General features: G+C 44.0%; 1 protein-coding gene across 4 annotated transcripts in view; it reads right to left on the bottom strand.

The window, feature by feature from the left end:
• The window catches only part of LOC140481932 (receptor tyrosine-protein kinase erbB-4-like), a 1,043,042-nt gene that overhangs the window by 246,691 nt on the left and 781,966 nt on the right, over positions 1 to 14,385 (bottom strand). For 3 of the 4 annotated variants that reach the window (XM_072578639.1, XM_072578641.1, XM_072578642.1), the window contains exon 16: positions 6,721 to 6,765. The exons of the other annotated variant lie outside the window; for it this stretch is intronic. In XM_072578639.1, the coding sequence (XP_072434740.1) occupies positions 6,721 to 6,765 (45 nt within the window). The remainder of the gene's footprint in view (positions 1 to 6,720; positions 6,766 to 14,385) is intronic. 4 annotated transcript variants of the gene reach the window in all.

The raw sequence follows: 14,385 nt of genomic DNA, 5'->3' as shown, positions 1-14,385 counted from the left end.
ATGTGGTTGACTCTTAGCAGTTAAAAATGGGCAATGAATGCTGGCCTAGCCATATCCTGTGAATGACTTTTTTAAAAAAAAACGCCTGTTTAAAAGGATTGACATGGACCAGGGTTCAATTCTAGCCTTGGGTGGCTGTATGGAGTTTGCATGTTGTCCCTCTGTCTGCGTGAGTTTCTGCCAGTTCCTCCAATCACATCTCAAAGTCCAAAGATGTGCAGGTGAGGTGGATTGGCCATGCTATGTTGCCCCATACTGTCCACAGACGTGTAGGCTAGGTGGATTAGCCATGGTAAACATGAGGTTGCAAGGTTAGGGTAGGGAATGGTTCTGGCAGCAACACTCTTCAGAGGGTCAGTGCAGACTTGAGGGGCCCGTTGGCCTCATCCCACACTGTACGGATTCTACAATTCATTGGTAGCCCCTTCACTCAGATGCTGTGTTCATGGGTCCTTATCTCTCCTCCGAGTAGAAACACCTTCTCCACATCCACTCTGTCCAGGCCCCTAAGTAAGTTTCAATAAGATCCCCCCCTTGCCCTTCGAAGCGCCATCGATTACAGACCCAGAGTCCTCAATTGCTCCTCATATGACAAGCCCTTCATCCCTGGGATTATTCTTGTAAACCTTGTCTGGACTCCCTCGGATTCCAGCATATCCTTCCTGAAATAGGGGGCCCAAAACAACTCACAATATTCCAAGCGTGCTCTGACCAGAGCCTAATTGCAGCCTCAACAGTACATCACTGTTCCAGTATTGTAGCCTCATTGAAATTAATGCTAAGATTGAATTGGCCTTCCTAACTGCTAAGTGAACCTGCATGTTAACCTTCAGAGAATTCTGAACTCAGACTCCCAAATCCCTTTACGCTTCAGATTTCTGAAGCCGTTCCCTGTTTAGAAAATAACCTACTCTTCTGTTCTTCATTTGGAGGTGCCGGTGTTGGACTGGGGTGTACAAACTTAAAAATCACATTAAGCCAGATTATAGTCCAACCTTCCAAACAAACCTGTTGGACTATAATCTGGTGTTGTGTGATTTTTTAACCTCTGTTCTTCCTATCAAAGTGCAGAACCTCACACTTTCCCACACTGTATTCCATCTGCCACGTTTCTGCCCACTCTCCTAGCCTGTTCAAGTCAGTCTGCAGCCTGCTCACGTCCTCAACACTACCTGTCCCCCCACTTAGCTGTGTGTCATCTAAAACGTAGCAACCGTGCTTCAGTTCCTTCATCTAGATCATTAATATATAACAGGAATAGTTGTGGTTCCAACACTGAGCCAACAGAACTCCACTGATCACCAGCTACCAATCTGAAAAAAAATGCTTATCTCTACTCTTCTGCCAGTCGGCCAATTCTCTCTCCATGCTAGTCCTTGCCCCTAACACCATGAGCTCTTATTTTGTTCAACAGCCTCAATGCGACACTTCATCAAAGGCCTTCTGGGAAAGTTAGTAGATCATGTTCAACTCCTCCCTCATTTCTTTGTAGTTACCTTTATTCAATTGTAAATACCATTACATCTGATTCCAGCTTCTCCCTCTCAAACTGCACATGAATTTTATCATCTTGCAGTCACTGCCCCATAGCAGTTCCTTCTCCTTAAGCTCCCCAACCAAGACAGCGCCATTACACATCACCAATTCAGAACTGCTTATTCTCTAGTGGGGTCTACCACAAGCTGCTCCAAAACACCATCTCTTCACATTTCACAATTTCTTTTTCTTGAGATCCTTTACCAATGTGACTTTGCCAGTCCACCTGCGTATTGAAGTCCCTCGTGGTTATGGTAAGTGCCTTTCTTACATGGTTTTTCTACCTCCTGATTTATTTCCTTCCCCAAAACTTGACTACTGCTCGGAGGCCTGTACACAACTCCTACCAGTCTTTTTCTCCCTTTGAGATTCCTCAGCTCCATTCACATGAGTTCTACACTAGATTTCTTGCTATCTATTTAAATTCATTTTTTATAAACAAGGCAACCCAACCCTCTCTGCCTGCCCCTTCGCTAGGACGTATATTTTTAGATATTTAGTTCCCAACCTTGATGCCCTAGCAGCCACATCTTTGTGATACCCACAACATCATACCTGCCATTTTCAATCTGCGCTACAAGCTTATTTACCTTGTTTTGTATCCTGGGTGTATTTAAGTACAACACCCTCAGTCCTGCATTGACCACCCCCCTCTCATAGTTCCCCTTATCTGCTGTGCCTGAAGTTAAATTCCTGACCCTTTTCATAGTCTCGATCCTATTACAGGTATCCCCCACTATCCAAAAGTAGTACGTTCCTATGAAATCTTTCGTAAGCCTTAAAGATGTAAAGCGAAGAAGCATTGATTTATGTGAGAGAAATTTCAACCTTTCTGGTAAAAGCAAATACAGGTGCACAATCCTTTATCCGAAATGCTCGGGACCAGCTGGTTTTTGGAATTTGGAATTTTTCGAATTTCAGAATAAGTGACGGTTTGATGGCGTAATTTTTTAAAAACCTTACCGGAGGAGCAGACTCACTGAGTAAAACGGGCCTTGAGACTGAATTGAGGCCTGCCTGTGCTGGGCCACGCATCCCCACGTCGCATCTGAGTGACACGCATCGAGTGGGTGTCGACTTGGGTTAACTCTTTGCATGCCAAACAACCTTGTTAATGAGAAAAAAAAACTTCACAAAAAATCCTTCCGACTTTGGAGCTTTTCGCATTTTGGGATTTCGGATAAAAGGTTGCCTACCTGTATCCTCTTCGGATTTCTTTCGGTTAGCAAAAATAGGTACTAATGTAGGTCTTCCCTAAAAGCGAACATTCGAAAAGTGGGGGATACCTGTACTCGTTCTGGAAACTTTAACAACCTCTGCTGAACCCTCCACCTCTTTAAAGTTTTCCATAATTTTCATTGCAAACAAACACAACCTCTAAAGTCCTCGCGACAGCCCAAGTTATGAGATTCACCAGGACTCTGGCCCCAGTATGGATTCAGATGGAGCCCGTCCCATCAGAACAGCTCCATTCTTCCCCAATATTGGGACCAATGTCCCCTGAATTCAAACTCATTCCTCCCACACTAATCTTTGAGCTTACATTTTTAATCTTAATGAGCCAGTGAGCCAATTTGCTCATGGCTCGGGTAGTAATGGTAGTTCTCTTATAACGCCATAGTTGCGTTCTAGAAAAACCTCGCTTAGCAGAAAATCGCTTAATAGAAATAATGGGGCCTATGGAAAAAGTGGCGTTAGGGGCAGACCAGCAAAAAATACCATCCACAATTGCTCATAAATTACCCAAAACTCTGACACAAAGTATAGCATGCTCTGAATGAAGGTGTCTGAATGAAACAAAGTAAATTTAACAGTTCATTTAAAAAGTGTAAGAAAGCTGCTCTCTGTACAGTACCTCACACAGAAAGCTGCTCTGTCGGAAGCTGACATTGTGCATTCGCAGAGACTTCCGCACACACACTTCCGCACATGTGGAACTCCATGGAGATTTCACCACGCACATTGGTGCATGCGCAGAACGAAGTGTGCAAACCAATCTCCGCTCACTGCCAAAATATGGTTCCTAATTCTTCAGCAACGTTATCACCAAACGCGCTGCTGAACGCATGTCATCCCAGAACTACTTGCAATTCAGAGATTATTACCTTTTTGGCTCTGCTTTTTAATTTAGCCCCTAGCTTTTCATATTCCCTCAGCAGAAACTCTTTACTCTTTCTACCTGTATTGTTAGTACGTGGACCATGACAACTGGATCCTTCCCCTTCCTCTGCAAGTTCCTCTGCAGCCCTGATGAAATAAGAACAACAAACAATACGACACAGCCACAGATCCTTTGGCCCTCCAAGCCTGTGATGACATCGTTTGCCCTTCCATACTAAATTTGCCCTCGCTTTCAGGATCCATATCCCTCTATTCCGCTCCTATTCATGTATTCGTCCAGCTGCTTCTTGAATGTTGCTATTGTGTCTGCCTCCTCTGGCAGCGCGTTCCTGGCACTCACCACCCTTTGTGTGAAAACTTGCCTCGCACATCTCTTTTAAACATCCCCATCCACTCCCCTTACACCTCGAACCTGTGTCCCCTAATAATTGACCCTTCCACCCTGTGAAAAAGCCTCACACTTCCCACTCTATCCATGCCAGATATCCTGAACTTGGAAATCGGGCAGGCAATACAGCCTTTGAGAGTCACAATCCTAGCCACAGAGAACAGTATCTATTCCCCGAAGTAGTCTATTCCCGATTAACTACATTTGTCTTTCTGCTCCTGTCTTGAATGGCTCCCTGTATCACATTACTACGGTCAGTTTGCTCGTTGTCCTTTCAGGCCCCAGTCTCATCCACACAGGAAGCAAGAATCTCAAATCGGTCAGACAGGCTCAAGGTTTAGGACTTCCTCCTGACACTATCTGCTGGATTCCTCTACCGTCCTTGTTCATAGTCACACATTCCTGTGCCTGACAACTAACTGAAGTGGAGGTAGTTAATGTGAGGGGTGTGACGGTCTCCTGAAACACAGCTTGCAGGTAACTCTCGCCCCTCCCTGAAGTGTCACAACATTGGAAGTTCAGACTCCAGCTCACCAACTCTATGCCAGAATTCCTCAAGTAACCAACACTTGCTGTACATGTGGTTAGAATGAACCACAATGGGTGCACCAGCTCCTACACCACACAGTTAGGGCTTCCTGATAAAGGGCTTTTGCCCGAAACGTCGATTTTACTGCTCCTCAGATGCTGCCTGAACTGCTGTGCTCTTCCAGCACCACTAATCCAGAATCTGGTTTCCAGCGTCTGCAGTCATTGTGTTTACCTAGTTACAATACATCACCTGGCCTGGCATCACTTATTTTAATTACTCAGTTCTTAATTCAATTTTTTAAAAAAATTGTGCAGGTCTTTTAGTTTATAACCTGTACATATTTCCCCAATGTACCTTCAATGTGAAAATTGCCTGCATTAGATAGTCAAATTAGTAGTTATCATCAACCAATGAAGTGACAATTTATCTGTGATCTCACTCCTTTGTGCTGGGCCCTGAATCCTGGGCTTCCATTTATCCCATTTAACAAAAACCTTACAAAAAGCATCTCTTCCCTTCTGCACTGAATTTGCACACTGCCTCCAAATTCCCTGAACTGTATACTTACTCAGGCTGTGTCTGGGTATGATCTCTCCTTCCTGACCACGCAAAGCGTACTGATCGTGCACTTTCAATAGGCTCACTCTTAAGAACTGCCTGTCCTCTGGTTAGCGGCCCTGCTACTGGTGCACAATTTCTCTCTTTGCTTGCTGAGATCAAAACCCCTCACCATCAACCAAAGGCAACACTTTAAAACTGCAGGTTTTCAATCGTGTGAATGGGAAAGACAGTGAAGGGAGGATTGTACAAACTCCTTCTTTGTCTACACATACAAGGTAAAATATGAGGCAATTAGAATTACAGGGGGCAAGCAGGCAGTTGTGAGGCAATAATCAGAACACTTTAGGATGTTTCAAATGGAAGATTAAAATTCAAGCAAGAAGAGAAACTCCAAAATGAATTTTTCCTTGGAAATAATTATCAGTTTTAGCAACTATGCTTAACTAGGAAGATTAATTTGTTAGGTGTTTTTACCCTCTGAGCACAGTTGTAAGAGCATCACATATCTGCAAATTTATCAGAGCTGACGGGTTCTGGGCCATGTGTTAGATCCATTTGGATGGGGCACAGGAATGAGATGTGCAGAATACATTACTAACTTTTTAAATATTGCTCGCAAGATATCCCCAGTGAAGAAAGTTCCAAGATGGAGGTGTAATTCCTTTCTGATTGCATTCAGCACCAGCAAAGCTGTAAACCTGCTTGAGAATCTATTGCCTTTGTCAGAACTGCATCAGTGTCAGAAAAATCCTTTCTTCAGCGGAATTGCGAGCATGCAGAGCAATCACTCATACCTGCTACCCGTTTATCATTGTAGGACTGTTGACCCAGTGCATATGAAGGCAGTCTTGAATCTGTCTCAGATGCTTTAATTCCCTTGCAATGAGACAAGTGTTAATTCAATCGTGGAATTTGCATGGGACAGGGAGAGGGAAAGGTCAGTGAGCCAGGTGAAATACTGGAGTGCAGCACAGGTAATTAAAGCAAACCATGATTGCCAAGGATCTCGCTCGGTCTCCCCAGCAGAAATGTCACCCCGCAAATATCAGATCCCCTGTTTTCATTGAACCAGACGTGTGTAAGCAAATCTCAGAGTTGAGGCCAAGAAGCCAAGCCTCAGCAGTTAACCCCAAGCAATTAGTGACACACTTCAGATTCTATTAATGCAGCAATCCAGACTGATGAAGAAATGCTTACAGAATAAAAATAGCACAAACAGGCAGGGACCTCGTCCATCCCATTGATTACGCCTCATCAAAGTCTCATTCCTGTGACAGGGTGATTAGTAGGTTAATTTGATGATTTAAAAGAAATCATTGCTGAAAGGCTTTAATTTTCATTATTTATTCATCACTTCATTTAATAATCCTATGAGACACAAAACGAGGGGCTGGGGAGGGTATGAGATGAAAATATGGCGGATGTTACCTAGCATGTTGTGGAAAGGTGGAATGAGCTATCCAGCAGCACAGTCATGGAGAGTAAGGCCTGTACACCTGGGTACAATTACACCACAATACCATCCCCCTTTCAGCAAGCATTCGTACAGCACAGCATGCAGCAAACAGCGCACAATAGGTACCTATCCATCATCTCGATGCAGTCCTTAATACGAGGGCCTGTGCACCTGCAGCACAGCAAGGTTGAAGTCCGTTATTCAGAGCAGGGTGGGGGGGGGAGGAACAAAAAAACCGTCATGTTAACAGAGTAATTACAACCTTCACAATGTTACAGTAACACAGTCACAATAGTTAAATTACAGCCTTGGACCACATGGAATTTCAACTTCATGGGAACCTGCCAGTGCACAGGGAACACCTCCAGACTCCAACCGCCACCACCGCTTCCTCCCCCCAGCCCTTCAAGCGTGCAGGTCCAATGAAAATGACAGACTTAACAAAAAGCATTTTTTTTTTGGCAGCGTACTAAAGCAGGGACAATGACAATGTGATCTGTATGGAATGAACTGGGTGATTAGGAAAAAGGGATGCCACTTATGATTTGAATGGTAACCAGCACTGTGTTATAAACCAGTCTCTGGGAAATTGTCTTTTTACTCAAACACAGACAGAGTTTGGCCTGTAATAACATCTGCAGGGAGCTCTCCACCTCCTGGAATGTGTCTGAAAACAAAACCAAGCCACTAAATAAAGACACAGGCGTTGTGATAACATACCTCGAAATCGCATTTACCCTGAAGGACATCACTGGTAAAACTAAAGGGAATTGTCCTCCTAGAGTTCCAGATATATTCATTACAAAAAGAGTGACAGACAGTTTGCATATTAAAAAAAAAGATACCTCAGAATTGGGACATCAGTAAGTTTGCAAGAGATTGTCTCTTCAGCTTTATGCAACTATGGTAACTCCTTTCATGTGTTGCTGTCAGTAACACATTGCAGCCTGTTCCTTATATTAATATTTAATAAACTGTAGGAAATCTTCCATGTGTCAACTCATTAAGCTGTATCTGATTTCTGCTCCACTAGGTGGCTCTGAATCCAACACAATCCCTGGGCAGTCAGAATGGAAGCCTTTCATTTACTGCACTCAGCTTTGAGACCCGGAGCACTGACCTTCTAATCCACACAGCGGGGCTGGCAATTCTTTGTTTCTGATCGTTTCTTTATTATTCCATCACCGGATGTGTATATCATTGGCTTGTCCAGCATTTGTCCCTCATTCCCTGTCACCCAATAGGAGGTGAGCTGCCTTCTCAGAACACTGCAGTCCATTTGCTGCACCCACATCTTCAGTGCTGTCAGGGAGGGAATTTCAGGGATTTTCCAAGTCAGGATAGTATGTGGGTTGAAATGGAATTTTCAGGTGGTGGCGTTCCAATATGTCTGACGTTTTTGTCCTTCTCGAGGTCACAGGTTTGAAAGGTTTTGTCTAAAGAGCCTTGCTGAGTTGCTATAGTTCATCTTGCTGCACCAGTCTTGGAGGGAGTGAATATTTAAAGTGGTGAACATGGTACCAATCAAGAGGCCTCCATCATATGGATGGTTTCAAGCTATGAATGATGTCAGAGCTGCAAATGTCCAGGCGATTGGCGAATTTCCTATCACACTCCTAACTTGTGATTTGTTGATGTTGGACAGACTTTGAAGAGTTAGGAAATGGGCCAGTTATTGCAGAATACTCAAGCCTCTGACTTGTTGTTGCTGTCACTGTATTTATAGGCTGGTGCAGTTCACTTTTCTGCTCAGCAGCTACCCTGAGGCTGCCGCCAATTGTGACTCAGCGATGGTCAAAGGGAGATGGGTAGATTCTCTCTTTTGGTGATTTTTCTGACACTCACATGACACATGTTACTTGCTGCTTATCAGCCCAAGTTGGAACGTTGTCCAAGTCTTACTGCATTGACTGCTTCAGCGTCTGAGGTGTTGCAAATGGTGCACTCATAGGCAAATATCCCCACTTCTGATCTTTTGACAGAGTGAAAGTCATTAACGAAGCAAGTGAAGATAGTTAGGCCTGAGACACTACCCTGAGGAACTCCTGCAGTGATGTCCTGGAGCTGGAATGACTGACCGCCAGCAGCCATCTTCCTATGTGCCATTAGTGATTGGAACTAGCAGAGAATTCTCCCTGATCTCCCGAGTTCCATTTTCCCAACCACCACATTTAGCAAAATGCTGCTTTCAGGCTAATTAACTGCCCCTTAATAGCACTATTAAAAATCCTTTCTATCACTATGCTGATGAGAGAGAATCTGCTGATAAGAGTGGTGATTACTCAGCTTATTTCCTATATTTTGTGTTCATTACATACCTGGGCAATCTTTCCCATTTCTGAGTGATGCAGTATTGTAGCTACTGGAATACCTGTTTAGGGGTGCATGTCTTCAGCATTTTAAACTCCCAGTTCATCTAGCTGTTTCTGCCCATGACATGGAGTGAATTGAATGGTCTGGAGATTGGCATCCATAATACTGGGAACCTAGGAAGTAGGATCACCCACTTGACAATTCAAACTGAAAATCAATGCAAGTGCCATTGGTACATACTCTGGGCGCCATCATTAAGGATGACCTCCTCGTAAAGGATCTCATCCTCCAGTCAGTTGTTTAGTTTGAGAATTACCACTTTCAACCGAGTACGGTAGCACCACAAAGCCTTTCAAGCTGGTTTGTAAATAAAGTCTGGGAGTCTGTGTATTCTGGTCTCCATGTACTGGGGCTGGATATGTTTCAGGTTTACTGAATTTATGCAACATTATTTGCACTGGTGTCGAAATCTCATCAGCCATTTGGTGCACACGCTTTGTTGGGCAGGCAATGGAAATTCAGGTTAGTTCGGGTGAAGGAGTAAAATATGTCAAGACTGAAGCAATGAGGTGTAGACAGAACTATGATGGAACAGCCTCAAATCACTTAAAGACCTAATCCTGCTCTAAAGTCTCATGTCCCTATTCTTATATGATATGGGAAAGGAAAAGGACAAGGACAACTGAATCCTAAAGACAGGAGAGTGATTAAGGAACTGGAGGACTGCACAGATAGTTAGAAATCAAAATCCACAGCAGCAGAACCAGACTGGATAAAACATGATGTGTGTCCATGTCACTGGGTAGTCCTATTAAGTTTGCAATGCAGTTTGTGATAATGACACAAAAAGGTTCAGCTGACCTCATTAACTGAGGCCTTTACTAACATTTAAACCTTGAGACATGTTTCTGCCTCGCTTCATATTCCAGAATGTGTTATTTATACTAAACAGAATTATAGCAGTGCTTCCCTTTATTACTCATTCCATTGCTCATTAATTTTTGTAATTAAGTCAGAAGTAATGTTGCTATTCCATCCACTGAGGACTATCACAGCCTTTGTACACTGGATGTCATCCGAGTTGAAAGAAACATTCTCGGTGTGCAGGTGAAACAGAATACAGAAAGAAACACAAGGAAACAGGCTGGAGACAACTCTTTTAATAAAAAGTGGGAAGTTACTTCCTGCTCCCTTACTTGACATTTTACCAACCACATTGGTATTGGGGATATATATTAAGTGGCTGAGGATGAGACTCTGGGTTGCTAGTGACAGAAACTATCAGGCATTCTTTACACTATTCGCAAGTAAAACATGAGAAGCAGAAAAGATACTGGAGGATGTTCAGTAAATTCTCAGGAAATATTTGATTGTAGTAGCAATTAATGGAGAGATAGCTAAACTTTCACGCCTCTGTTTAAGGGTCTGACTCTTACACTGTTGAACTGCAGCTGGTATATGTCCAGAAAGCATAATTCCTCTGGCTAGCTTTTAGAAAATTATATTTGAAGTTTTATTCAGAGCCCAATTGTAAGTCCTGTTGAATGCAGGCACAGTTTATATATACTCTAAAGAATAGTATGGGAATACAAGTGTTCTTCTTGTGCAGGTTTTGTAAAGGATTTGAGAGATGTTTCAGTTATATAATCTTAGAAATGAGTGTAAATCATTATAGAGTGAACAGACCATTGTTTTATGTTTCAGGGGTTATTAGCAGGCTAGTTAACCCCATCCCACCACTGCTCCTCAGTCTTACTACTTCCTAGAGCAAACAGTGTACTTTATCACCTGCACAGCAGTAAAACATCTGAGTCCACAACCTAGACTCTCATCTGTAAACCTACAATAATGAGCTGACATTGTGCTGGGAACATTTAGGCAGCAGTTTAACAGAGCAGAAGTCCTGAAGAACAGGATTGCAGACAGAGTTTGACTGGGGATAGAAAGCAGAACAGGGAGGGACTCACTCAGGAAGAAGGAGATGATTACTTCAAGTAAGGGAGGCTGTTGGTGATGACTAAATGTCCTAGAGCTAGAAGAATTGGCAAGGTGTTAGATAATAATTACATATCACCCATTAAAAATTCTGCGAAGCAGAGCCAACATCATTGTGGGCACATGTCATAAATTGACAATTCAACATGTGAATCATCCTATTATTGGACAACACCTAGCAGTAAAATAAGGGTACCCAGTTTGATACATATGTCAGAGAACCAGGGAAGAAACACAATGTCTCTGTGGGGTGCAAGGTTAACTCATTATTAGGAAGTGGAGACAGGAAAATAGCACAACAATCATTTTTAAAGGCTCATCACACCGGAGTATTTGACATATGACATTCTATTCAGTCCCTGATATGTTCAATGTCTCTCCAAACCTCTTCCACATTGATAAGCAAAATAGAGACTACCAGCCTCAACAGGACCTGGTTCTGACCGGTTTAAAACACTGACCCCTTTCAATAAAACCGCCCTGAAATTTAGACTGTTGGAGGTGATTTAGCCTGATGAACTCAGAGGCTTCGTCACAAGCTCATGGCTCATTACAAAGTGTCACGTCCCGAAATACTGATCTAGTCAATGACGGGTGTGCAGAAGCACTCTCAAACTGAGCTGCATGCATTGACAGCAGTCCAATTTATGGATCATTTTGTTCACTCGCTTTCTGTGGAAATGGAAGGACCGTGAACCAGGCAGGGAGTCACTCCAACCCTGTGGTACAAATCGTCATCACCCAAGGCAGTAGGTAAAGAAGTTGGGGAGGAAACATGACAGTTTCAGACACGGTGCCTGGCTGAAGTGGGCCAAGTGAAAGTCACTGTTTATGGTAGCGATCTTCTGTCTGCTGCTTCACTCAGTGACTGAGGCCTCCCAGGTTCCACAGCCTGATCAAGATTGATATCTGAATAGGGTTCTTAATATGAGACTCCAAGATCTAGTGAAGAGTCTGACATCTGATAGGTACAGTGATATGTCATCTATCATTGATAACTGCAATGAGTGCCATGTAGTCCTGAATGGTGTCGGTCCAAACAACAGGATCTCCCATGCACGCAGACAGCTTGGGCTCAAATCTTAAAAGTATTCTTTTCAATGCTTTCAGCCTGATTGGAATTTATACAACATTAAGATAGGGTTCCTCGATCTTACAGTTGTCTATATTCCCTCAGTGGACGCATTGAGGGAAAGCCCAACGATTACAGTATTGACTGTGTTTGTCCCAACTGAATGGCTTGGCACTTCAGGCAATTGCTGCAGTATGGCCAGGTGTTGCTGAAATGGTGATGGTAGGAGGTACCTAATAAAAAGGCTGGACCAGCCAATATCATGGTTAATGAGGTGCAGAATGTTTGTAACGCTCACCACTCTCAGGCCCATCAGAGAGTCTGCTCCATTCCCAAGAGCTGCACTGGGAACACGCGTTAGAAACCAAGTGCATAAGACTGCGACACACCATGGTGACAATGACAAGGTTGACACACGTGCACAACACATGGATTGAACATTGTCCTGTACATTTATTTGTCATTAATTAGACTGAAGCAGACACCCATTATGCTATATAATTCAGTCAGCATCCAGAGAACTGCGAAGTATTGGAGAATGTGATTTCCAATGGGTTATTTTCCCGAGGTGGTTTGCAGCAGAAAGCAGTGACTTGGTCATGGCAGTCAATGGGAGAGGGCCTGAGTTACCAGCTGGTTGGTCATACCTCTCCAGAGTCTAGCCAGCTCCTCTTTTTTTCCGAACGGCTCGGCCTTCCCATTCTTTGATTTCCACGCTGCCTGAGGCTGTCTCAAAGGAATGGCATGGAACTCAATTCACCGCAACACTGTGGCCATGCAGCACAAACATGGTGTTGATGGAGTTTTGGGAGGTATCTGAAGAACAGGCTGGATCAGATATCCCGGAGCCCCCACATCCTTGAAACATCCCGATCGTTCTGAATGTGGGACCAATCTTTGCTTGAGCTGTAGTTTCCTGAAGAAGGGCTAATGCCCGAAACATCGATTCTCCTGCTCCTTGGATGCTGCCTGACCTGCTGCGCTTTTCCAGCAACACATTTTCAGCTCTGATCTCCAGCATTTGCAGTCCTCACTTTCTCCTTGAGCTGTAGTTTCCAAGGGTGCCATCAGCCACAAGTGTTGGGACTAGTCTTCAATGAGAGAGAATCACCCTCGCTGTTCTTCTATCCTCTTTAATGACACAGGGCAGAAGATAATCTTAAAATGAAGGCACGTCAGCAAACTGCAGGGAAGCAGAGTATCAACCTGTTCCTTCATTCTGTGCCACACATGAAGAGAATGAACACCACTTGGATATTGTGTGTGAGACAACCAAGTTGCCTTATAAGGCAAGGGCAAAGAGGCTAGACCAGTATCTGCTGGGGTTTAAAAGCATGAAACAAAATTGATTAAATATGTAATTTCCTGATGGGTCTTGACTAGGTGGATGTTTAAAGAATGTCTTCTCTTGTGGAACAATCTAGAACTAGGGGTTAAGGAGTCATCCATTTGGAACAGAAGGAATTTTTGTTTTCCTTTCGAGAGGGTTCCATATCTTTGGAACTCTCCTTCGCAAAAGACCATGGAAGCAGAGTCTCAAAGTATATTTAAGGCAGATGTTGATAAATTCTTGATAAGCAGGTGGGTGTAAGGTTATTGGGGTAGATTAGATTAGATTACTTACAGTGTGGAAACAGGCCCTTTGGCCCAACAAGTCCACACCGATCCTCCGAAGAGCAACCCACCCAGACCCATTCCCCTACATTTACCCCTTCACTTAACACTACGGGCAATTGAGCATGGCCAATTCACCTGACCTGCACACCTTTGGACTGTAGGGGGAAACCGGAGCAAACCCACGCAGACACGGGGAGAATGTGCAAACTCCACACAGACAGTTGCCCGAGGCAGGAATTGAACCCAGGTCTCTGGCGCAGTGAGGCAGCAGTGCTAACCACTGTGCCACCCACTATAGGCAGCAATGTGGAGCAATCAGAGCAATCATGATCTTATGGAATGTGGGAACAAGCTCAAAGGGGCTAAATGGCCTACTCCAGCGACAAAAGGAGAAATCGCTGGAAAAGCTCAGCAGGTCTGGCAGCATCTACGGGCAGAAATCAGAGTTAATGTTTTGGCTCGGGTGACCCTTCCTCAGAACCAGCCCCTGGTGTGTACGTGAGGGTGCGGAACAGTTGATGGCGACAGGAAGGCCATTCTGAGGTTGGAGGGAAAGCTTCAGACAGAGGAAAATGGACTCTGAGGTGGGAGGGAGGAGCTGGCAAAGATAGGGAAGATATTTCTGAGGTAACCTTCACGCTTGCAGCCTCAGGATGGCGGACGTGGGGCAAATTTGCAACTCATAACAGGAACCACAAAAGCCAACTCCATTCTCCGAGCTCACTTTGCACTGAAATAATACCCTGATGATGGCTTTAAGAGTTTCTAGTAGCAGGACAACAACTACTCTAATC

Source organism: Chiloscyllium punctatum, chromosome 10 (assembly GCF_047496795.1).
Source record: "Chiloscyllium punctatum isolate Juve2018m chromosome 10, sChiPun1.3, whole genome shotgun sequence".
Lineage (NCBI taxonomy): Eukaryota > Metazoa > Chordata > Chondrichthyes > Orectolobiformes > Hemiscylliidae > Chiloscyllium > Chiloscyllium punctatum.
This window is presented reverse-complemented; position numbering and strand designations above follow the sequence as displayed.